The 26,542-nt window shown below is 36.1% G+C and overlaps 1 protein-coding gene across 1 annotated transcript in view; it reads right to left on the bottom strand.

The window, feature by feature from the left end:
* The window catches only part of CERKL (ceramide kinase like), a 103,015-nt gene that overhangs the window by 49,718 nt on the left and 26,755 nt on the right, over positions 1-26,542 (bottom strand). Inside the window, 2 exon segments of the mRNA XM_028509979.2 lie at positions 8,202-8,364; positions 8,366-8,445. Of these exon segments, the coding sequence (XP_028365780.2) occupies positions 8,202-8,364; positions 8,366-8,445 (243 nt within the window).

The following is a 26,542-nucleotide window of genomic DNA, read 5'->3' as shown; positions in this document are numbered from 1 at the left end:
CTTTTTAATATGACGATGTCCTTTGAAGAGTTAAACAGTGCTATTAATCATTAGGAATATAATGGAATTAGTTTGATTTCACTGTTTTCCTCTGGATGTCCAGCTAAGAAAGTTCAAGGAAGAGAAAGAAAACTTCAGAGTAAACTCATTTTTAACTCAATTTCAATCTTTCACTTGACAAAATAAATTTTTCTTATTTGTAAGTTGATTGATATGTAATATCTTATAAAACTATAGAAAGGAAATACATTTAAATATATATTTAATAAGTGACATATTAAAAAAATAAAATTACACAGACAACCTCTTACAGCTTGAAGTCTGTTGGCCACAGTGAACGTACACTTCAGTGCCTAGAAAACATCACGAGTCTCTGTGTGCCTTGACGTGAACCCAAACAGGCATGACAGGTTAAAATATGCTAAAAGGTTATCATCCTAGGGATGCCTAAATCAGAGATTTTCAAATGCTTTTGCTTTGCAAGCCTTGTTTAAACAAAGCCTTCCTTACTCAGCACTAGAAAACATAAAGCACATCAGTGAGGAGGGACCCTGGCTCGAGAGTGAGTGGCAGGTGTGGGTCCTGCCCAGTAAGGCACGTTCTGCGGGAGGGCGGTGACGACCCACAGAGCGCAGTGGGAAGCCCCTGCAGGAGGCAGATGTCACGTGGTCTCTGTTGGACGCAGTACTTCAAATGGGATTGGACTTCGGTGTTAACCCAATGGAAATGAGGTAATACATATTTAATCAGTTTTCACATAGCTATAACATATATACTGCTAATAAAAACATATTCAGAAGTGACATGTATGATTTTAATGCCCAACTCAACTGGTCATAAAACAAAATGTCATATCACTTTTTCAGTGCTTCAAAAGAGAAACGATCCATATTTCAGACACAATGTTCTTGCAGAAAATAACTCGTCCCTAAGGAGACAAGTGTTGCCAATTCAAATAGTGCCTAACCAAATGTCTGAAGCTATCATACTTTCAACATACAACAACTGCTCTTTTTAAAATAATCATTATAATGTTGATTTCCAGTTTATTTTTGCTTATAAATACATCATGTGGCAGCATGTCCAAGTAAAATTTCAAATTATTCTGTCCTTCTACTAAGAAAAAAATCTTCCTGGTTCACAAAAATATAATTGATAATACCACTTGGATTTTAAAAATCCAAAAATACATTGCACCATGATTTTCTTATACAAGACAACATAAGTATTAAACAAAATCATGTTTTTAGGAAGTCCGACTTTTAACTATCAAATTACCATCACATGGAAACCAGATTTGACAGCCAGTGGCAAACTAGGAAAAATAACTCTTCTCAGGAATAAAAAGCAAGTAATTTTTCCATTTTATTTTTTATATTTGAAAACTAAGTGAGGCTGTTGAGCAAGAAGAGCAGGCTTACAAGGACAAAATGTATTAAGTAAACATGACATTTATATTTGCCTATTTATGAAATTAGCAGTTAGAAATGAAACAAATCGATCAAAAATAACTCAACCAAATACATGCTAAAAATACCTTTGTTCACTGTCTCTAGGTAACGATTAAATATTAAAAATAAATTAATAAAGCCTAAAATAACAGCAAAATTCCATGGTCCTGTACTGGAAGGGTTTGTCTATGCCTTGATCATTTCAATTTTCTTAGTTCCAGCTATTACCCTCTCTGCTTATGGTTTTTTTTAATCCTCACCCGAGGATATGTTTGATTTCAGAGACGGTGGGCAGGAGATGGAGAGAGAAAGGAAGAGAAACATTGATCAGTTGCCTCCTTTATGTATGCTCCTGGACCAGGGATCAAACCCACAATCTAGGTAGGTGCCCTGACCAGGGATAGAACCCCAAACCTTTTGGTGTATGGGACAATGCTCCGACCAACTGAGCCACCCAGCCAGGTCTTCTCTGCCTATTTAATATATGAGTATCCCCCAAGACTCCTTATTTAGTCCTCTGCTTTTCTTTTAATTCTGTACTATTTCCTTGCAAGCTTTCATCTATTCCCATCACACTGATTCTTCCTCACTTCTCTAGGTTATTCCTGTCCAAATGCTGGCCTGCTAAATGTCTCCAATAGGATATTATAATACATCCTGAATGTGAATGTGCTTTAACGTATAGACTCTAGTGGCTAGAAGAAAGGTTGGTTCAGGATCCAGAAGAGCTTACAATTCACCATTTCTAGGAAACCCAAATATGCAGAGACTGATCACACCCTAACTGAATAAAATTAACATATCTAATATACATGGTAAATGTAAAGATTGCACCTATTTGTATCATAGATGTAAAAAAAAAAAAGCAGAAAAGACTATGTTAAATGACTTTCACCACAGTGACTATGTATTAGGCTTATCGCTAACCACCTATCAGCCTTAATTACATTTTTTAAAGATGTGAATTTCTGAATCACCAATCAATGGTTATAATCCTTACGAGTTTGTTCATATTTCCAGATGGTCCTTAACACCTTTACAATAAAAGTTTCTTTGTCTCTCAGGGCAAAAATGTTTTACCCAGGGTTACATCTCATTCTTTTTGTACTCCCAGCACTTAACATGGTACCTGATACAAAATGTGTGTTTGATGAATTAACCTATATTACCTATTAGTAAATACAGTTATGGTGTTGTACTACTAAGAATTTTTAAAATGCTGTGATCAAGTGCATTAAAAATTAGAATGTAAAAGGACTAATTTCAAGTAAAAACAGAAATAATTCTAATATTCCTTTTTTATATTTACAAACTCACTTTATTTATTTTTTAAAGATTTTATTTATTTATTTTTAGAGAGGGAAGAGAGGGAGAGATAGAGAAACATCAATGTGCGGTTGCTCGGGGTCGTGGCCTGCAACCCAGGCATGTGCCCTGACTGGGAATCAAACCTGAGATGCTTTAGTTCACAGCCCACGCTCAGTCCACTGAGCTACGCCAGCCAGGGCTACAAACTCACTTTAGCTTGGTCAGTCTTTGTCAGTCTTAAAACTTAAAGCATTTGAGAGTTGACTTCCTTCTCCTAGTACTGCCAATTTGTTCCTTCCTCAAAAATTTATCATATCTTATTTGTTGCTCCAGTTTAAAATATAAATGTGCATATTTTAAAATAACTCAATATCCAAATATACAATGCTAAAATTACCATTGTTAGACTAATTAGACTAATGGGAAACTAGTCGAGCCTTTCCATGTCCTCTTCAGGTTTTTGTTCACAGAGGGGGAAAATGGGGGAAGGTGTACAAGGATGGCAAGAAAATAATTCCATTTATTGATTTAGACAACATTCAAATAAATCAATGCAAAAAAAATTTAATCTACTGGTCTTGCCATAGCATCAGTTAAAACCAAGTTCTTTGGACTTAAAAGTAGTAATGCCTAATATTCAACTGTGAGTCCCTACCTCCCCCCACCCCTGGCCTCAAACTTAAGTCAGGTCTGCTTCAAACACAAATTCCTTGGGTGGGGGCTTTTTTACAAACAAATTTGGAAACCAATAAATAATCATCAACTGCCAAACTTGAATCAGTGTAGCACAAAGCAGAGATATGGATGTGAGACATGAAGGTAATCCACAAACAGACCATACTCCCTGGAAATCAGAGTCAGTGGAACAGGAAGAGGTAAGCAATTACCCTCATCCCGGAAAGACTGGGAAAGAAAGACACTTACTGCCTGAAGCTTGAGCCAATCGTATGTGACTCTCAGATGACAGGCACTTTAATGGATGCCTGGATTACATGGATTTGAAAGTGAAAGAAAACAAGGGAAAAAAATCAAGGAAACATCAAAAAACAAACATTAAGACTGTAAACTTAAGAAGGAAGTGTAGGTATAACATAATGTTTGGTAGAGAGCTTTGGAGCCTCCACCATTCACTTGTGTAGGATGAAGACCGCGCTGACCTGTTAGTTGGCCCCTCCCACAGGACCTGCTGAGTCCACCAGGGTCGCAGATGGAGCAGTCCTTTATTCAGCCTGTCTTAGATGATTTATACTATGTGACTTGTGTTAAAGGATCTCAATCCTGTTTTGTTTCCTTGTTGTCTACATATATGTGCGAAAAAATGAAGTTAGATCACCTTCTTACACCACATACAAGAATAAACTCAAAATGGATTACAGGCTTAAATGTAAAACTGGAAACCATAAGAATCTTAGATGGTATCATGGGCAATAAAATCTGGGGAATTTCTCATGACAGTATTTTTTCTGATACATGTCCTTGGGCAAAGGAAACAAAAGAAAAAATAAACAGCTCTGGCTGGTGTGGCTCAGTGGATTGAGTGCCAGCCCATGAACCAAAGGCTTGCCGGTTCAATTCCCAGTCAGGGCACATGCCTGGGTTGCAGGCCAGGTTTCCAGTTGGGGGCATACATGAGGCAACCACACATTGATGTTTCTCTCACTCTCTTTCTCCTTCCCTTTCCCTCCCTCTAAAAAGAAATAAATATTTTAAAAAATAAACAAGTGGGACTACATCAAACTAAAAAGTTTTTGCACAACCAAAAAAAAAAAACCGAACAAAATATTAAGACAACCCACAGAATAGGAGAACATATTCACTAATACATCTGATAAGGGGTTAATATCCAAAATGTTAAAGAAGTTGTAAACTCAACACCAAAGAAACAAACGATCCAATTTAAAAATGGGCAAAGGAACTGAAGAGACACTTCTCCAAAGAAGACATACAGAAGGCCAATAGACATACAAAGGATTTCTCAACATCACTAATCATCAGAAAATTGCAAATCAAAACCTCAATGAGACACCATCTCACACCTGTCAGAATGGCTATTATTGATAAATCAATAAACAAGTATTGGCAAAGAAGTGGAGAAAAGGGAACCCTAATGCACTGTTGGTGAGGATGTAGACTGGTTTAACTGCTATGAAAAACAATATGGGTTTCCTCAAAAATCTTAAAATGAAACTGTCTTATGGCCTAGCAATTCCACTTAAAAGAATATATCTGAAGAAACCCAAACACTAATTCAAAAGAACATAAGCACCCCCACGTTCACTGCAGCATTATTTACAATAGCCAAGATATGGAAGCAACCCAAGTGCCTACCAACAGGCAAGTAGATCAATCTATTTCTCTTTCAATTAATAAATCACTCTATACTCCAGAATCATGCCAAAGTATATGACTCCATTTACTACTGCCATCAACACTAAAAATGAAAAATACAAAAAGCAACATTCCCAAAAACGAGAGCCTAAAAGATATAATTCACCTACATTTTCACCCTAGACCAAGCCAAAATATATAACCAGAGTCACTGAAAATAAGGACAATCTAACAATAGCCAGAGGGGAGAGGGGAGGGGACAGAGGGTAGAAGGGTTTTCAGGAACTAGTATAAAGAACACATGGACAAAACCAAGGGAGGGAGGTGGGTTTGGAGGGGGTGGGGGGGAGGGAGAAAATACAGACAACTGTAATTGAACAACAATAAAATAATTTTTAAAAAAGAAAAAATATTCATTAAGCTGAAAAAAATTTGAACAGTTTATTTCGACAGGTCCCTCTACTCCTATAAAATTGCATTTACTAAATTAAGCTCTGCTGATATGTCCTCTGCTTAGTCCCTATTGGCTTTATGGGTAAGATATATTGAAGAAGTTGCCTCTCACATCACCCCACCAGCCCTTCATAAGCCCCATAGGAAACGATACCCTCAGACCTCCAGTGCAAGGAAGAGCCTTGCTTGTCATAATAAAATGGCCCATTCCTATTTTATAGACCATGGAAGTCTCATAAGTAACTGCCAATGTTAGGAAATTTTATTCACTTGATCTTATTAATTTTTAATTTTTATTTCAGGCTTAAAAAAATCTCTGACATGAAATAACACTATAAAAGACCCTATGTTAAAATGGAATGCTTTTATGTTAAACATGCAGGGGGGGAAATGTAGATTTACAGGGGCTCATATGAAAAATAATAACAACATGAGAATAAACTCTGTTTTATGTACTCACAGCTGCAACCTTACTTTCATCCCACCCTATATACATACAAGGTCTGTTCCAGAAAAAGTCCAGACATTGTTAATATAATGAGAATGATTTACATGACATTGAGGTGACCTGGCAGCCAGAAGAGTGGACTGGAATTCACATGTGTGAACAATGACTTACTGCACTAGTCAGTGGGGGTGCTAGATGCCATTGAGTGAGCATGTGTACTGTGTGGTTTACAAATTCAAGATGACTGAGCGAGTAGAGCAACAAATCTGCATCAAATTTTGCTTTAACCTTGACATTCTTCCACAGAAACTATTTGGATGATTCAGAGGCTGCAGCTATGGTCATTGACAGCTTCATCACAACAATGTGCCCACTCCTGCATCATGTCTCATGTAGAGTTTTTTGGTGAAACATCAAATCACCTAGGTAACTCAGCAACCCCCTGGCCCGGATTTGGTGCCCTGCAATTTCTGGCTTTTCACAAAACTAAAATCACCTTTGAAAGGGAAGAAATTTTAGACCATCTATGAGATTCAGGAAAATATGATGGGGCAGCTGATGGTGACTGGGAAACTGTGAGAGGTCCCAACATGCCTACTTTGAAGGGGACTGAGGTGTCATTGTCCTGTGTGCAATGTTTCTTGTATCTTGTATCTTCTTCAATAAATGTCTCTATTTTTCATATTACATGAATGGATACTTTCTGGACAGACCTTGTGTATATATTCTCTGTTTTCCAAGAGATAAACTAAACTATGGCCCTTGTAGTTTTCTGCCTTCTTGAAAGAGTCCCTGAAGGTCTCCCTGAAGGTCCCAAAGTGGCTAATAAGGAAGAGTGGGGATCACATAGTAACAAGGTCATCTTGCTTTTTACTATGTCAGGTCAGCTGATCTTTTATCGGTGAACCCTTATCATTTGGCTGCCCTTGACCAACTTGGGTCCTCAATCTTCCCTTTTTTTTTTTTTCAGTTACATTTGACCCTGAATATTACTTTATATTCGTTTCAGCTGTACAGCACAGTGGTTAGGCATTTTTATAATTTTGAAGTGATCCCCCCATAAGTCTAGTACCCACCTGGCGCCATACCCAGTTCTCTTGATTAAGGATGCCTGGCCTGAAACCGTCTAATGTCACCATGAGCTTGCTCTGTCTGGCATCCCTCTCTGTCCACTGTCACCATACTCCAAACCGAACCACTGGCTATACCAGCTGCCTCTACCCTAATCACTCTGTCAAACACAAAAAACTGAGCTAAAAAGAAAGTAAGATGTACAAATCTATGAGAAAAAGTCAATCCTAAAACTCAGTTTGGTTATTTAACAAGATACTTCCTAAAAATTCGAGTTACATTTTATTTGTTTTCATGCATTATATTTAGAACACAAAATATAAATAACACAAATTTCAGATACACTGAAGTCATTTAGAGATAATATTCTAGTAAATACGTTCTCTTTCTCTGGACATTTAACTTTAGAAAAATCTACCCTGAAATCAACTACTTAAATATTCTCTTCAAAAAACTGTTATTCTGGGTGGCAAAAAAAAAGCCACCCAGCTCACACATGTACTTGCCATCAGTGCATCAGTAGAAGGAAAATAAATTCTAATGGAAGCTCAAGAGACATTACTAGAAAAATAAGTAAGCTTTCAAGAACAACTTTCACCTGAACTAAATTATTTAAGAACTGTGTTATTTCAGATTATCACACCTTCTTCATAGAAGTGGTCTTCAAGATTTCTTTCCTAACTTACTCTACGAGGCCAACATTACTTGACACCAAAGTCAAATGAAGCTACTACAAGAAAAAGAAAACTACAGACCAATCGCTCTTATGAATAATGATGTAAAAATCTTCAACAAAACACCAGCAAGCCAAATTCAATAATATATTAAAATAATTATACACTGTGACCAAGTAGGATTTATTCCTATATTACAAGGATGGTTCAACATCTAAAAATCAACGTAATACACCACATTAACAGAATGAAGGGGGGAAAGCCATATGATCTCAATCTATGTAGAAAAAGTATGTGACAGAATGCAATTTCCTTTCATGAGTAAAACACTCAACAAACTAGGATTAGAAGGAAACTACATCAACATAATCAAGAGTTTTCTGTACTTGTAAATACAAAATCATGTTTAGATTAATAAACCACATCAAGGAAACTAGACTCGTTAAAATTCCCATAAGGGGTACTTACCTGCCAAAATTTTCTTGAACTGTCTATACCATATGTCACAGTGGTCTTCACTTAAATTAATAAGATCCAGTGTAGAATCCTTTAATTTATTTTGTTCCTTTTTCAAACAGATGAAGAGTGTGATACCCAATAAAGTACCATTTCCCTCCTGGGGTAGCAAAGTGACGTCGTTTCAGTTTGACAGAGAATATGTCCTTGAGTTTAAGAAATTCTTCTTTACATGACAAGTCACACTTGGAATCACCTAGAAAAAAAATTAATGTTCCCATCAAAACCATTGTGTCCATATCTTCTATGTATAAATAATAGTAAAAACCCAGTCTTTCTCATTTGTAATTTCACTGATTGTCCTTTGCGTCAATCCTTGTAGGAGATGGGAGGGAAGAAAAGTTGAGTTTATTTTCCCACAAAGAAAAAATAGAAAAATGAAAGGAACCTCTGCCACACAAGGCCTGGAACATTCTGAACCTGAGGATATTCAGTGTATGTAGGACTCTAAGACATAAAGCAACATTTCAGTAATAATAAATGAGTATCACACAATAGGATCCTTGCTACTAATATGGACAGAATAAAGTAATGGAAAGAATACAATTTACCAACAGAACTAAGTTTATGACAGGTTGTTGAGGCAACCATTTGCTGGTATTCAACCTGTAGCCCACAGGCCACATGTGGCCCAGGATGGCTGTGAATGTGGCCTAACACAAAATTATAAATTTACTTAAAACATTATGAGATTCTTTTTGTTGATTACGTGGTTGCAATGTATTAAAACGTGTGGCCCAAGACAAGTCTTTTCTTCCAGTGTGGCCAGAGCTGCCAAAAGGTTTGGACACCCCTGAAGGAAAGAACATGGACATTCTAGGTAAAGGAACACATGTACAAAAGGAGCAGAATAAGATTATTGTGATTATAAAATGAATCTCTCCAACCTAAAAAGAAGATCCACTTGAATGTTACCCCCAATCAGACTTTATTTATAGTGGCATGAAATGTATTGTTTAACCACAGATTAGAAAATAATTATTGTTAGTAAAGGACCGTTCCAATGGACTCTCAAAGTAGGAATGTTCTTATAATTTTGCCAAAGTAACTTCTAAAACTTCTACTCTAGCCAACATGGAATCTCAGGGACTGGGTTTTACCTTCTGTCAAGAAAGGTAAAATTGTAAAAAGCCCAATAAAGTTTTATATAACCTTCAGTTTCTTGATAGTCAGACATGTGGCCGGCACAGACAGTGATTGTTGAGAAAGGGGTGGCAGAGGAGCCACAGGATTGCCTCATGTTCTAGGCCACAGTAGGGGGACCTGTTGAGGGGGCCAGGGGGAAGGGGGAGCTTGCCTACTTCTCCCTGAGTTGAGGAGGAGTTTGGGAGTCCAGGAAAGCCCAAGACGACCAGAGTTTCACTGGGCAATTGCTGGAGAGGAGAGAGCTGTTGCAGGGAGAGAACTCTGTAGACCTGCAGAGGTCTCCCTTGAATCTAATGCCAGTCAGAGTTCTAGAGACCCAAAAATAGAAAACACAAGCAAAAGGCATATGGGCATAAATATTCACAACATATGACAGTTTAAATAATCTATTTAATCAAGGAAGAATACTTTGGTGGCAAGTACATAGAAGGCCCGAGAACAGTCATTTTACAAAAGAAGAAATGCAAATTGACCAATGAACATATGAGAAAGTTCAATCTAATTAGTAATCAAAGAAATGCAAATCACACACAAGATACCATTTGTTGCCTTTTAAATTGGCACAAAGATCAAAACTAATGCTCAATGCTGGTGTGGGGAAGACAGCCGTTCCCAGCCACCAGTGGGAATGTTTAATGGTAACTGCTGGAGAACAGGTTGGTTGGAAATATGTATCAAAAGATTTCAAAATGTTAATTGCAGCAGTATTTATAATAGCAATCATGATTGAAGCAATATTCATGTTCTTCAATAGGAAGATGGTTTAATCAGTCTTCACAGCTCATAAGAAACAAGTCACATTGTGTTCTGATCTGGAACAGGTATTCGGTGTTAAGAGATATAAATTAGTGGAATAAAAGCAGGTACAAAGTAACCTGAGGGATTTGACCTCATTTCCATTATAAGAAAAAAAAATAAACCCAGTGGAAACACAATAAACTAACATTGGCTAACTATTAAAAGAGAGATATGCAATAGGGAATATAAGATTAATATTTTCTTATAAACTTTCATAATTTCCCTTTCTGTAATCAGCATTATATTTTAGCCTTTTACAAATATAGAAAAGGAAAAATACTTAAATGTGCATATTTTTGATCCAGCAATTTACTTCCAGGAATCTACCCTAGGAAATAATAACATGCACAATTTAGCTAAAAGAATACTTACCCAGCATTATTTGGTGAAACTTGGAAATGACCTAAATGTGCAATAACAGAGTATTGATTCTGTAAAATGAAATATATTGTATAACTGAATGCTATTCAGGCCAGTAAAATGTGGGAGTCTGACTAGAAAAGTACCATAAAATAGTATTGCACATTTCTACTACTGTTTGTATATATTACTGAATACATAATGTATGTGTAAGTATATTTTCACATGCACATATATATGAATATGCATATGAAAACTTGGATAGTGGAGATTGGTGATTCAGCTTGTGTATATGAATTTACATTTTTCTACAATGAATTTTCTCTGTAATTAATTGAAAAAGATTGTTTTCCTTGCTCAATCCTCAATTAGTTCTGATCATATTACTTGTTTATAATTTTTAAAATTCCATTCCCTACAAAGTAAGGGTAGCTAATATTTAATGAGCATATGCTATATGCCAGGCATTGCTCTAAGCACTTTACCTGTACTATCATCATTCAATCCTCACGACAACCCTCTGTTGTAGATGTATTTCTCTGAAAGAGAAGACAATCAGAGTCTAAGGAACTTCTCCATGATCATACATCTGGCAGGAGGCAGATCCAAGATTTAAATCCAAGCACTTTGGCTGGTCTTTACAAGTTGTTACCAATGTTGAGTGGGAAGTAAGGACCTTCAAGTAAACTCACACTCTCATCTAACCCTCTGGCTCTGATTTTAAATCTAGTTAAACCTAAAAGAGTTGGCCAACTACTGTCTGCCTCTGAGTAGTTCTTAGGGAAACAGCAAGACAACCAATGCGTCAGCCTATAGTATTTCATCAGAAACTGAGGTGACCTTCAAGGAAACTGAAGGTTAGATTGTAAGACAGCAGCTTGGTGATTGCAAGGAGAGCGGAGGCAGATGGAAGAATGTAAAGCGGGGGATGAATGGTGATGGAAGGAGACTCAACTTGGGGGTGGTGACACAAAATACAGTACTTAGATGATGTTGTAGAATTGTGCACCTCAAACCTATATAATTTTGTTAACCAGTGTCACCCCAATAAATTCAATGAAAAGGAAAAAGTAAAATAAAATAAAAAGACAAAAAAAAATTGTAGCAACCAGGAGCTCACAGAAGTGATTCTGAAAATGCCCATAACTCCCTGAGAGCTATGTCCTGCTTTCCCTGCTCAGGATTCCAATCTCTTTTCCTTATTTGCCCACAAATTCAAATTTGAGGTTTCACATAATATCTCTTTGCCAATGTGACAAGAATAGACTAAGAGGAATAAGTACAGATTTAGAAATAAGCATTGTGCTTTTTATTTGAAAAGGAAAAAAAGGATAATAGGTTTTTTACAAATTTGTAACTATAGGCAAACTGCTTTTAGGACTTTTTTTCGTAATAGCTATATAAATCTACCAGGTGCCAATTTCCTGCATAGAAATTCTGATCTATTATTATATTTCTGCAATGTCAATCATTTCCTTACATGAATAAATCTGCCCAGTTCTCTCTAACCACAGGATTCACGTGGTTTTAGTACAATTATGTTGTAACATATGTAAAGATTTGTATAATATTACTTTTACAAAAGATTGCTTTCTGCCTGCTCTTTGAATATAGTCTGCAGGAATAAAACTTGTTAGAATTCTGTGAACCTGAATTTAAATGTTTTAATTTAAAGGCATGGAAACTGTCTACCTACCATTTAATCACTCATTAGATTAGGTGGTGTTTTCTAGCCTTTGTTTTGTTTTTCAAGTTCTTAAAATAATGAGCAGCTGACCAGCTGGCTCCATGGGGCAGCCAGGACCTGGGTTTCCTTGACTTGAAAGAGGAGGTAAGGCCAAAGGTCCTCAGGTTTCTAGTCCCGCAGCCCTCAGGGCTCACCCCCAGTGAGTTGAAGGTTCTGGAAATCATCTGATAGGATAAACTGAAATCTACGAAGGTCATTGTTTCTCCTCCATCTCCAAGCCAAAATACTTACTGTTTGGGACACACTTAGAAATACACAAATATATTAAGAGAAACAGATTAGAGGGAGAAAAAAAGAGGAAACCACATTCAGAGAGAAAGCTATTGATTTGGGTCAGTAAAAATGGAGCAGTTACCTACCTACCTCCCCCGCTTTGTAGCAGCAACTCAGGAATGACTTAGGTTCACTTTATCTCCACGTGAATCAGAAGAGTACTGCTTTTATTATCTTGTAAACTATTTTAGTTATAAATTTGTAAGTGCTAACAAAAATTTAGGTCTTATATTTCTGCTTAATTCTTCACCCATGAGATAGCTGCTTTGATCTCTGAGTCGGCCCCTGTTATAGTACAACCAGTTTTCTGCCACAAATAGAAGCAAATGTTTCTATGATTGTATGCAAAAGCCACATTTCCACGTACAATCTAACACATGCGACAGTATGTTAAAAAGAGAAGTTTAAAAAATAAAGAACATACTTCAGGGCATATATCTTAAACATAACTTTAATTTTATCTTAATGTAAAATATACCTTTATTGGTGAAAACTATGAAAATAAAACTATCCATAGATTGATAGTTGATAACAGTAGATAAAAATACAGGAGTCATCTATGGATGCTTTTTTTAAAGATCATGAGAATTAAAAACGTACAGATGACAAGAATTTTGCATTGTGGCATGTGGTTTATTATTTGAAATCTATTGGTTCATTAGTATCGTATTGGCTATAGCTAGTTGTTTCAGAACATTAACTGTCCTCGCACATTACTTACAGAGATACTGGGACCATCTGTTCTTGCAGGGGAGTTAAGTATACGTGCTATGGATACCATGCTATTATTTAATTCAGCAGCGCCCACTTCCTATTGTATTTTCTTGGGGAAAAAAAGTCAATTTATTACAGAGAATAAAGATAACCTTGCCTGGCAGGTTAACCCAGTCACCATGAGAGCAAAGCAGAACCTGCTTAAAGTAGGTTACAAGTGGTCAACAAGAAACAGTAAAAACCAACAACAGTTAAGAATATTTAGCAAAGGTTTCACAAAAAACTGAATGGTGAATGGAACTTTTAAAATATTACTGTAAGCCTAGGGCTTGTCTAAATCAATCTTGGCACATCTGTCTGATGCAGACCGTAAAACAGGATTAGTGCAGGATTTATCTGCTTGGCGCTAATTGTGCTCACAGTTTCTGCACATGTCCAGTCTTAAACACTGCCTGAAAAACAAGCCTGCCTGGTAGAGGACTCCCGAAACAACAGTGTATACACACATTTACGGTATATTAGGTTGTTAAGCAATGTGATGTTTAACAATTTTTTTGGCTCTTCCGAATTACTTATCTAATCCCCTAATTAAAAATACAAAATTCTATTTGAATACACACATACTGAGATAAATCTGTGAAGGCAAGGGACCAATAAATTGAATACACTTTAATTGTAAGGAGAAAACACAATTTAATTGTTAATAATCAGGTTAAACTAGGGTTTAAACAAACAGGGCTGCTTCTGTAGCTTCCTGAAAAACTATCACAATGAATTATTGTCCTCAAGAATTATGACACAGAATTCATTCCCAGAAAAGTTAAGTTCCAAATACATACACATATCAAGAGTGACAATAAATAAGCATTTTATCTGGTAAAAGAATTAGAGGAAATTTTAAGGTTATCATTTACAGAAAGAAATAGAGAGAAGCTGCTACTCTAATATCCCAAAAAGCTACATTTCTATCATATCAAATAAAAAATTAATGCTCAATTTCTGTCTGTAATTTTTCCACAAAGTCATGGGTAAATAGCTTAGATACTTCTCTGAAGAATTTAAGGTATATAGGTATTTATCCATGAGTCCAAAATGAGCTAATCAGTCAAAACTGTAAATATCCTTTGGGTTGAAGATTTGAAATACAGACAATAAACATGTAATTCTGTATTGAAACCAACACTTAATAACTATGATACAAAGTGATATTAACAATTTTAAAATTACATAGTCTATGTTTAATCATACTACCACATAAAATTAATTTAAAAAACAACGTATAATTAAAAATTATATACTGACTTCCAATCATGGACAATCTTCTGTTCTAAAGCTTTTCCTTGATGTATAATTATGTTCCAAATACGTCAGTGAGATTTAGAAATTAGATTTCCCCAAATCTCTACTATTAATAGAAGGTATGTCCTGTACTTAGACTGTTGTTTTATAACAACAAATAATCAGGAGAAACTGGCAAATTAAGTCAATCATTTAAAATACATAAACCAAAAACACCAGCAGCAATTCTCAATGTGTAGTCTCAGAGGGTATGCAGGATCAAAATGATTTTTATCATAATACTAAAGATTTATTTGACTTTTTCACCATGTTTATACTTGCACTAATAATACAGAGGCGATGGTGGTCAAAACCTCCTGGTGTCAGCTTGAATTAAGGCAGTGACATCAAATTTTACTAATAATTTTTGCCTTTTTTACCAAGTCAAATTCACAGTTAAAAAAAAACACAATTTCACTTAAGTGTCCTTGATGAAGCAAAGCATTTTAATTTTTTTTAATTTTTAAAAATTTCTAGCCTTGAATATATTTCTTTTCAATATTGTGTGTGGTAAAATGAAATATTCGTAAAGGACTAATGCTACAAATGAAAGTTGATGGTTCTCTCCAAAAAAGCATTACAAACCATTACACCATTTTAGTTACAGCTGAACTAGCTAGTTTTATGGAACACCGTTTTTTATTGAGAGAGACCAACTAAAAGACTATGGCATTCAGACACAAGTATTTGGCAAACATTTTCTGGAAAATGAGAGAAGTTAGCCAGTCACTCAAGAAAAAACAACTGAGAATGTTTGTTGGCCAATGATAAAATTCAAGCTTTTGAGCAAAATTAAAACATTTTAAAAATTCATATCTGCTACAATGAACTTGACAGATTCCCCAATACTTAAAGAACTTCCTGATGACAGTGGCAGTGATATAAATGTATTTGATATTTTAAAATACTGTGTAATAAAATGTGTCAACATTTGAAAGCACTATAAAACTCAGTAACACACCAAATTTTCCAAATAGCCGATGCAGGATGTTATAAAATCAGGCATGAGTAACAGATTCATTCATACAAAGTGAGACACACATCTACACATTTTCAAATAGCAGACTCCAAAAGGTTCATTGATATGTGTTCAAATGTGTGTTGTAACTAGCTTTTAATAAAGGAGCACTTTATCTATAGTATCATGGAAAGATATCCACAATTATCTGAAAACATTATTAAACTACTTTTCTTTTTCCAAACACACATCTCTGTGAAACTGAATTTTCCTTATATACTTTAACAAAACAACATATTTACAACAGATTGAGTGTATAAGCAATCTTAAGAATTCACCTGTCTTCTATTAAGCCTCTAGTAAATTCTGACTTCTATTAAAAAGATTTACAAAAAAATTTTAAAATAGTGAATAAAGTGGCATTGCTTTATTGTTTTATAATTATTTTAATAAAAATATGTTAAAATGTAATAAGCTTATTACTGTTACTTTTAATAACTTAATATTTTAAATGTTTATTTAATTCCTACTACAATAAATATTAATGGGTATAACTTAAGTAAATAAAATTTTTGTGGTGTTTAATAATTTAAGAGTATAAAGGAGTCCCAAGACCAAAAGCTTGAGGACCCATGGTAGACAGCATCCTGGAGATAGGCATAACCTTCACAAAAATGCAGTCAAAAAATGGAATGATTCATGCATTTTATCCTCCATTATCTCATGTCCAAATAACTAAGATTTTATTATTAAGCTAATATTTTAGACCATCTATGCAACAAGTCCCTATTACATCTGAAACACTGTGAAAAGAACACTTCAAACACTTTTTCACATTCTCTACTTCCTATTCATATTTTACATTCTGAAGCATGACTTTATCATGCAATGGCATTTTTACTTCAGCAAGGATACTAATGAGCTACTTCTACTGGGACTATGTATTCCTTGATCTTACTATCTACATATTTGCTTCTGTCATTTGGTGTATCTACTTCTATCTCAATTCCTCAGGAAAATCATAAATGAGGAGTCTTTGAGAATAACACCAGCAGAAAACATGGCCTTATTTAATTCTTCCTGGTCTTATAATCTAGTCATTTTTGACATGATCAGTTCAGGTATGTACATCAGTTCATATATGATAAATAGTTCATGTATATCACACCAGATGATCTTTATACAGATTCTCCCATGAACCTCAGAAGTATGGTAATTGGTCCTTTTCTAGTTTCTCAGCAATTCTCTTCAACTGTATGTATCTTCCTCATCTCTAATCTCTGTATCCCAGCACTTAGCTCAATGCTTCAAGCACAGGCTAGGCTTCCCATAAAAGTTTCTTGTAGACTGTATTTACAATCAATCAGATAATATCTTAATCATACTGTGTGCATTTCCACCTCTGAACCTTTGCTCTTTTATTTCCCAGCAAATTGAAGGTCTTCTTGACTCCAGTCTTTTCAAACATTAACCATCTGCCAAAGCACTGTTAAGCCCCTCCTCCAAGAGACATCCTTCATTTCCCAGTCCCTCTGAACTTCTATGACACAGTACGACTCAGTTGAGACCTAGCCACGTATCAGAAGTTCCTAAATTACCAGACAGTGAAGGCACAAAAGTCTTTGAAAGTCTGTGAAGGTTATCTGTATTTTTTCCATACTAATTAAACGGTGGTTTAAAAAATGGTGGTAGAGGAAAGAATTAGAGAAAGACGATACTCTAATAGTTTAGGGTGAACTCAAAAGTTTACTTCTTTCAGTTAAATTATTTGAACAACTACTACATTCCAGGCACTTCTGCATGCATGTTAAAATGCTAATATTAATGTAACAATCTTCATAAAAACATCTGTTTATATAAAAACAGAGGTTAAAGAGTTCTTATCTTTCCCAGCCCAAACTTGTGGGGCTGTGGAAATAAAACTAGACTTAAACCACAAAAATGGCTTCTGTTGCCAGCATCTAAGGACAATGCCTGGGTATGAGCTTCCTGCTTAATAAAGGCCCTTACACCTTCTGTTCCAAGCTGACTCACTGACACTTTTCTTCTGAGGACCCCAAAAATAGCCACATTGACTTTTCTTTCATCTCCACCATTACCATCAATCAAAGCCCTGCCTGTGTAGGTCAGGTCTCCCATCACTTACAGTCACGATGAAGATGTCGCGCAGCCCTCCAGATCATCTGAAAAGTTTTGCTGCTGAGGACCACTAAAAGGCTCACTTTTACACCACTTTCATTCAGTGGTCCCCAAAAGACTCAATATTTTCTCCTAAGAAAAATATTATTCAGAATAACTACTCAAAGTCCAGGGTATCTAAACTTGGCAAAGGCAGATCCGTGTCATTGAAAAGGAGACGAACCATTACACAACAGAATAAGGAGGTAGAATGTTTGCTTGATGAAGTTTGGTCCTAGTACCAAAGAAGTTGTCCATTATAGGAGCCTAGCTAGCTAGGAACAGAATGACGCCCACTATCCAGAAAAGGAGTGGAAAAGATTCACCTAATCAACCTCCCGATCATCTGAATTTATCATCAGTCCACCTTCCTGATGCCAGAAAAGGCACACCTGTGGTCAATGAAATCAATGGGGGCGTGCATGCCTGGGGGGAGGCAGAGAAATTGCCAGAAGTTATATATACTGAACATATAAAAGTAAACTTAAAAAAATACACATAATTCAAGATGTTCTAAAAAGTATGTGTAAACCTTACTGTATTTATTTGATGAGAATTAGCAGTCCCAGACTTAGTGGAGACAAAAGTGATAAACAATTTTAATATAGCTTATCATGGTTTTATTTAAAAATCTAACTTAATAACTTTAAGACAAAGTTCATATTTATTTTTAATATGCTAGGCACATGGAGAATATAAACCTTTGTTCCATTTCCATAATTAAAAGTATATACTTGACAAATATGTTTCAAAAACTCTAGCTAAGTAAATCTAATGACAACTGACTCACTCAGAAAAACTACCTGACAGAAAAATTACTTATGAAATGTAGTCAAATTTCCTAACTTTCTAAATTATTTTCAGTTGAATTGCAGCAATATGTAAGAGAAAAATTAAGTCAACACAAACACTAACTTATGCTGATACCATTTAGGCTCTTATTCACACAAAATAAGATCTCCTACATACATATTTCAAGTAAAACACAAATTTAAATGCTTTTTTGGAGTAGAAATTAAAGGAAGCTAACTTTTTTTCTGAAAAAGCCTTAAAGTGATTCAAAAAGTCTGATGTGAAAATAAGCTCAATGTTTTGACTGTTGCATTCTACATATATGGTATTTACACATATGTGTTCCCAACTGAAAAGTTTTAACACAATAGTTTCTTCTCCATGCCTTTCATCATTATATAATTTCCACCCAATAGTTAGTTCTGTAATAAAAGGCCAAAATTAAAGGTAAATGTAAGAAAGTATTACCTGATCATGTGAAAATTTTTTAAAAACTTAAAAATTTTAGATCAATATTTTATATATTTCACTGCCCTGTGTAACATGTACTCAAAGCAAAATAGCTTATAGGATTACAGCAAGCCATCTTGTCCTCTGGGCTGAATATTCCTGTCAGGATTTTTTTTAGAAAGATAAATTTGATATCAATATGATGTGACACAACTGCATCAAACCTTAATTTCACTCACAGTAAGAAGTCACAGGATTAAATAACACTGTGCAGTCTTTTAGAAAAGTTTATTGCTTCCAGATGGATTCAAGTTTCCTTTCAGCCCTGATTACATCTAATATGCACGGGGTGCCAACATTATAAAGGGCAGCGTCAAAAATACCATTTATATAGATAGCAAGGGGTGGGGTGGAGAAACTCTGGCTTCTAAATTGGTTGTACTACTCAGGTTTCCACTATTTTTTAAGAAATTTAGAATAAACCTTCAATAACAAAACAAATGCATGCTAAGTAAATGTCTTACATAATGGTTGTTTCACAGAAAAACACACATCTACAGGAAAGTATCCATAAAACGACTCCAAGCTTGAGCTGCATGCTCTCTGCCCCCATGTTGGGCTGTGCCATGTGTCACACCGCATGAGGCTTGCTACCAAGATGTCCACCTGTGCCTCTGTGGCAGAAGAGGTATCCATGTTTATTTTGTTTAATGGCACTGTTGACTATAAGCCGTTGTGGTCAGCTATATAAAGACCTTCAAAAATACTGATGACTTAAAGGCATGTTTGCTAAGTTTAAGGCTGCGAGTAATTACTGCTTATTTTTAAAACGGCATTTTCTTATGCAACTGAAGTATCACTCACTACCAGAATAAATAAAATCATTTCCATAAAACCCAAACAAAGCTGTCCCCAAAATGTGATTTAAAAAATAAAATCACATCTGCTCTATCTGGTCTATGAGAGAGAAGCACTAAAAAATCATGACTAAAGAAGGACTATAGTCTGTAGATCAAGAGCCAAATTTTAAAAATGTAGTAAAACTATAAGGACACATTTTCTCATTTTCTTACATTTAATTTTTCAGATGTTCTGAAAATATTATGCAAATTACAAATTTGATTGAATTTAAATGTTAAACAATTTATGTATGTAGCCTTCAAAACAGATTAGCAATTTAAATACAATTATGCTCTCAAAGCTTGAAAGAAGAGAAAAATAATTAATTTCTGGAAGTAGAGAAAATCTTTCTTGCTGGAGAGCCATGGGCAAAGGTGGTACTATAGTACTCCCTACTCATGTCTAACTTTGTCTTGTGGGTATTCAACCAAAATGAAGGCAAGTCTAAGTGATACTTAAAATTAAATTTTTAATACTCATACACATTTTAAGTAGATTAAAACATTTGGAAATATCCCTGATCACTTGCTTGAAACTGCTTGAATACAGAGGCAACCAAAAAAGGATCAAATTATATTAGTATTCCACTTAAGGTTACATGCCAAGTCAATAACAGATCAATGAAACCAGAGTCCAATCAGTTAGGCTACCAAGCACCAGAGTAGTCAATGAGTTTTGTGTCAGCAGATGACTCATCCATTACGTATTTCTAATTTTCCAAATACTAACATGCATTTGAGTTAACTTTCATGGATCAAATAGTACTTTGTTTTCAATAATGGTTAACTATTCTTCAACTGGTCACACTGTCTTCTAATGACACGCAGTTGAGTGAAAAATGATTTGAGCTTCATTCCTTCTTTCAATAATTGGAAACTGAACACTTCCTACATGCCAGACTTTACACAGAGAAGCCTTATAGAGCTCTTCCATGACTACCCAATAAATACTGACTGAATAGAGATCGGAAAAAAAAAAATGAGGGAGTAAGCCATGTGGTACAGATCCAGCATCTCCCATCTACAATTCCAAAACCCTCAAAGCTCTGAAACAGCTCTGAAATGTACAGCTCTGAAAACTGTACATTTTTTCTTAAATCATTTTAACAGCAAAACATGAGCTGACCTCATGTTGTAGGAAAACTGAACCTGAATTGACAGAAGGTTTTAAGCTCTTTTTATCCCACTTAGCATGGACACTCTTAATGTTTCATTCAGAAATTTAATTAATGCTTGATTATGGAATGATACCCAAAGCCCGTTGTAGATGTTACATAATACATGTCCTATATTAACTGCTTAAAATCAGGCAGTACCTGAATTTTAACACACTGCTAAAAGGATTTCTGTACAGAAGAAACAGTAAGTGTAAAGGCTGCACAGCAAGTGAATAGATGATATATTCAAGGAACATTAAGACGGGGCTGGAGCTGGTGAGATACCAGAAGGTAAGACATTAGAACAGAAAGGTTGGAAGCAGAAAGTAGTATAAAGACTATAGTGAAGACTTTGGATTTTAGTCTGATTAAGATGTGAAGTCATTGGAAGTTTTTAAGTAGAACAAGGGTGTGATCTGTAGTTTAAAAGTAACATTCTATGTTACTTTTAAAAGTAACATTCTATGGAGAACAGAGTTATAGGAGACTTAGAAATAGAGACTAGTAAGAAAGCTTAGACAATATGGGTGAGAAATGATGGTTTTTCACACCAAATTGGCAGTAGTGATGCTGCTCAATTTGAGGTACATTTTAAAGAAAGAGGCAACAAGATTTGCTGCTGGACTGATGTAGAGTGAGAGATAAAGCGACTCTATCAGATCTCCAAGTGTTTTCAGCTTAGACAACTGGAAGGATGAAGTCAAATGGACTGAGATGGGGAGGTCCACAGGAAGTGCTTATTTAGATGCTGCAGGAGGAGATGTGGAGTTTGTTTTAGAACATAAGTTTGAGAAATCTATTAGACCTCTAAGTTGATATTTAAGTCAGTCAGATTCATAAATCTGGAATTCTGAGGAGGGGTCTGGACTAGAGATACAAATTTGAAGGTTATTATCACTTAGTATTTGAAGCTAGAAACTAGAGGAGGTTGAACCAGAGAGAGACTAGAAGCCGACAGTAAGAGGCCAGAGGACAGACATGGGAAAATGAGAGCCAAGGGAGCAGACTGAGATGCAGGCCAGCAGGACAGGAGGACAACCAAGGGAGCAACAACATGCTAGATGGTAAGTGAAGAAAGCTGAAACACGGAGCACACTGTGATTAACTGTCAAACTCTGTACATAGGTCAACTCAGATAAAGACGACAAGTGAGCTGTTGAGTGCAGGAGTTAAAAGCCTGATCATATTAGATTCAAGAAAGAATGAAAAAAAAAAAAAGTGGAGCCTGTAAACGTATAATAAGTCTAGCTAGAAAGTTGGGGAAGGGCAAAGACATGGGACCAAGTGTTCTACCTGGATTATTTCCATTAATCTTCATAACAATTCTATCAGATAGAATTAATATCACTTTACAAATAAGGATGTGAAAATTAAGAAAGCAGAATGCCAGTGAATTTAATGAGAATGCTAGAATTTTACACCAAGCATATTCAATCACCAAAGTCCATCCTCTCTACTACCACACAGCTTCCTATGACTTTACCATAGAAAATAAACAAATAGAGAAGTTGGCAGTCTTCCCAGAAAGGTCACATTCTGAGAGTTAGAAGACCTTAATTTTTAGCTCTAGCTCTGTCACCAATCTTGAGAAAAATGCCTTAACTTTTAAGCTTGATAACTCACCCCTGAAATATGGAAAGTGAAATAGATTCATTTATTCATTCAACAAATACATACTGAGTCATTTGCTAGACACTGTTCTGAATGTTAAAAAACAATGGTGAAAAGACAGGAATTTACCCTTACTAAAAAAGATGACAAATATTCATTCTAATCTAAATTTCCTTTCAGCTCTAAAATACTTTAATAGTCATTTAATAAATACTAATAGAAAGGCCGGCTGGTGTGGTGCAGTGGACTGAGTGCTGGCCTGCAAACCGAAGGGTTGCCGGTTAGATTCCCAGTCAGGGAACATGTCTGGGTTTTGGGCCAGGTCCCCAGTAGGGGGCACACGAGAGACAACCACACATTGATGTTTCTCTCCCTCTCTCCCCACCTTCCCCTCTTTCTAGAAATAAATAAAATCTTTTAAAAAATATTAGTAGACAAAAAAATCCCATTCTAGGCTAGTGCAAAGAGGTTTATACTTATTAGATCACTGAAACCTCAGCACTGTAAACTGGGTACTAGTATTATATCCCGTTTTACAGATGGGGGCAGGGAGAATAAACTTAGAGCTTATGTAGCTTGTCCTACAGTCACATGAGAAGCGACAGTACCCAAATTCTAACAGGTAGTCTGATTCCAAAAACACCCGTTCTTCAGTCACTTGCAGGAGGGTAATAGACTATTACCTCACTTCCGGTTCTAATTCTCCTCTCCTGTTATTTTACTTTTCTTGTTGAGTCTCTGAATGTTGAAAATGGGAAACAATGAGGAGTAAAGGAGGAGAAAAAATTAAAAGAAACTCCAAAAGTAGAAGTGAATAGCAAGATAAAGAAAAAATAAATCAAGAAAGCCAAAGAACTCAAAAGAAAACCAAAGAAGTGCAGTAGCAAACAAACAAAAGTCTGAGAAGGCACATGAGCAAAGCAAACAGCAGCCCTGGAGATAATGGCTCAGGTTGGTGACCCACCAGGCACCACTGCTTAATGGTACAGGACAAACGACAGACCTGGTCACAAAGGCTCCTCCGTGGTTGCTCAAGCAGAGGCCCGGCTTCTCCCATTCTCTCCCAAATCACCCAAACATGTTGTGCATTCATAAACCCTACTGAGAATCAAAACTTCTAATTAGCCTCACAAAGTAAATACACTCCTAAATATTTCAGAAGGAAGCTCCAAATACTTTCTCATACTTTTCGGTACAAACACGTTCAAAAGGATAGCAGTTCTTGAGGGTTAAGAGGTGAAATCCTTACAGAAATCGAAGCAGAAAGGAGGCGGAGCCTCGTCAACCGCTCTGAGTCGCCAGTACCTGGCTCCACCCTTTGCCTCCGGGGTGTCCAGTCAGGACCCTCACCAGCTGGGACCCATTTTCTCTTCCCTTGTATTCATATTCGACAGGGAATAGTGATGTTGAAGTAACTGGATTGTTCATTTTGAAGAGCTATTCTTAAAGGTGACACTTTCTCCTAGTATACTGAAGATTATTTGGAGGCTATACTATTATATAAATTGTAGAGACAAGCATCTTTCATCAATACTCTATGTAGTTTCAGAATTTGAGTGCCTACTATATGCTAGGTGTTTTCTGACATAAATATCGAGGGTTCAAGGATGATTAAAGATGGTTCTTTCCCTGTAGCAGTTTAGTATATCCAGGACTGGAAGCACACTTGGGTAACGAACCATCATTCGGTACTCACCAGATTCTCACTTTCAAAATGCTGCTTCAGAAAAGGACACTGGAGACTTTTAAGAAGCAATCATCCAAAATGTCTGTCTATTCGTCATATTAGTTTGTCACCCAGAGTACCAGCTTTCCAGCATGGACTCGGCTTCATTCATGTGCTCTGTAGCCCTCTTCTTAAAAATAGTCCTGCAAACTAAAATTAATTTCTCTCTGAGAAACAGAATTCTATGTATATGTTATTTTACATACTCTTCTATATTAGCCACACTTCTACATTCAGGACAATTTATATATACTCGGAAAGAACACACATTTTAAATCTGTGGTTTTTACATTACCTGAAATTAGTTCTCTATTACAACTGTTTCCTTCTTTCATTAAGATCCTTTCATTAAGCAGCCAAGAATAACTGACTAGAGAGTAAATATTGTATTCAGAAGCTCAGCTATTTCTCAAGTACTCACTAGAAATAAAATTAATACTAAGTAATAAAACTTTACATATTTGCTAAATTGCCTCACTCACTCACTCTCTCCATTACTGTGCCACCGGCCTGGCAAGGAAGCAGCCAGTTTTCACTATAAATAGCATGGAATGGAGAGGAGGATCAAGTGCCTGTGGAGCTAGGCACCAAATAGCATAACACCTATTTAATTATAAAGTATCTTCAGGTTATGGTGAGAATGAAGGATATAGGTTCCCTGTCTCTCAATTTTAGGGAAGACCAAACAAGTCCTCAGAAAGGTGGGGGGGGCCTATCAATTACAAATGTTACATGTCAGAAACTTAATTGCAGCCTAAGACTGGACTTTATTTATTTATTTATTTATTTATTTTTATTGTTGTTCAACTACAATTGTCTCCCTTTTCCCCCCACCACTTTCCCTCACCCCTCCTACCCCTCTGTGGTTTGTCCATCTGTCCTTTATACATGTTCCCTGATTACCCTTCCCCTTCTTTCCCCCATTACTTCCCTTCCCCCTCCCCATGGTTACTGTCAGTTTGTTCTTTATTTCAATGTTTCTGATTATATTTTGCTTGCTTGCTTGTTTTGTTGATTAGGTTCTACTTATAGATGAGATCGCATGGTATTTGTCATTCGCTGCCTGGCTTATTTCACTTAGCATAATGCTCTCCAGTTCCATCCATGCTGATGTGAAGGATAGGAGCTCCTTCTTTCTTTCTGCTGTGTAATAATCCATTGTGTTAATGTACCATAGTTTTTTGATCCACTCATTCACTGATGGGTACTTAGGTTGTTTCAGCACTTGGCTATTGTAAATTGTGCTATGAACATTGGGGTGTGTAGGTTATTCTGAATTAGTGTTTCATTGTTCTTAGTGTATAATCCCAGTAGTGGAATTGCTGGGTCAAAAGGCAGTTCCATTTTTAGTTTTTTGAGGAAATTCCATCCTGTTTTCCACAGTGGCTGCACCAGTCTGCATTCCCACCAACAGTGCACTAGGGTTCCCTTTTCTTCACAACCTCACCAGCACTTGTTTGTTGATTTATGATGGCCATTCTGACTAGTGAGAAGTGGTATCTCATTGTAGTTTTAATTTGCCTCTCTCTGATGGCTAGTGATGCCGAGCATCCTTTCATATGTCTCTGGGCCCTCTGTATGTCCTCCTTGGAAAAGTGTCTGTTCAGATCCTTTGCCCATATTTAATTGGATTATTTGTCTTCCTAGTGTGGAATCACATGAGTTCCATTTTGGAGATCAGACTCTTGTCTGAGGTATCATTGGCAAATATATTTTCCATATGGTTGGTTCCCTTTTCACTTTGCTGATGTCTTCTTTAGCCATGAAAAAGCTTTTTATTTTAACAGGACTTTAAAGCTCATACTCTATCCCTCTGTTCTACAGGCTAGAGGTATTAAAGAACCACCCTGAAATTACAATTGTATTATTATATGCTTTATAATTAGGCTTTGGGAGAATATGATACATTCCACAGAATGGGCTCTTGTTTCAAATTATGTTTTGCTGTCTTCCTGAAACCTCAAGTTTAAAGCAGCATTTCAGTTTCTATTAAGAAAAGGATACCAAAGAGAAGCGATGGATAAAATCATTAGTGATTAAAATCATGGCTTCTTATGAAGGGGTTGGAATCCAGGCTCTGCCTCTTCCTATCTGTGTGGCCATGAAGAAGTTACTTAGTCTTCCTCTTCAGTGTTCTCATCTAGAA

Source organism: Phyllostomus discolor, chromosome 4, assembly GCF_004126475.2.
Source record: "Phyllostomus discolor isolate MPI-MPIP mPhyDis1 chromosome 4, mPhyDis1.pri.v3, whole genome shotgun sequence".
NCBI lineage: Eukaryota > Metazoa > Chordata > Mammalia > Chiroptera > Phyllostomidae > Phyllostomus > Phyllostomus discolor.
Note: the sequence above shows the minus strand (reverse complement) of the source record. Positions and strands in the feature narration are given on the sequence as shown.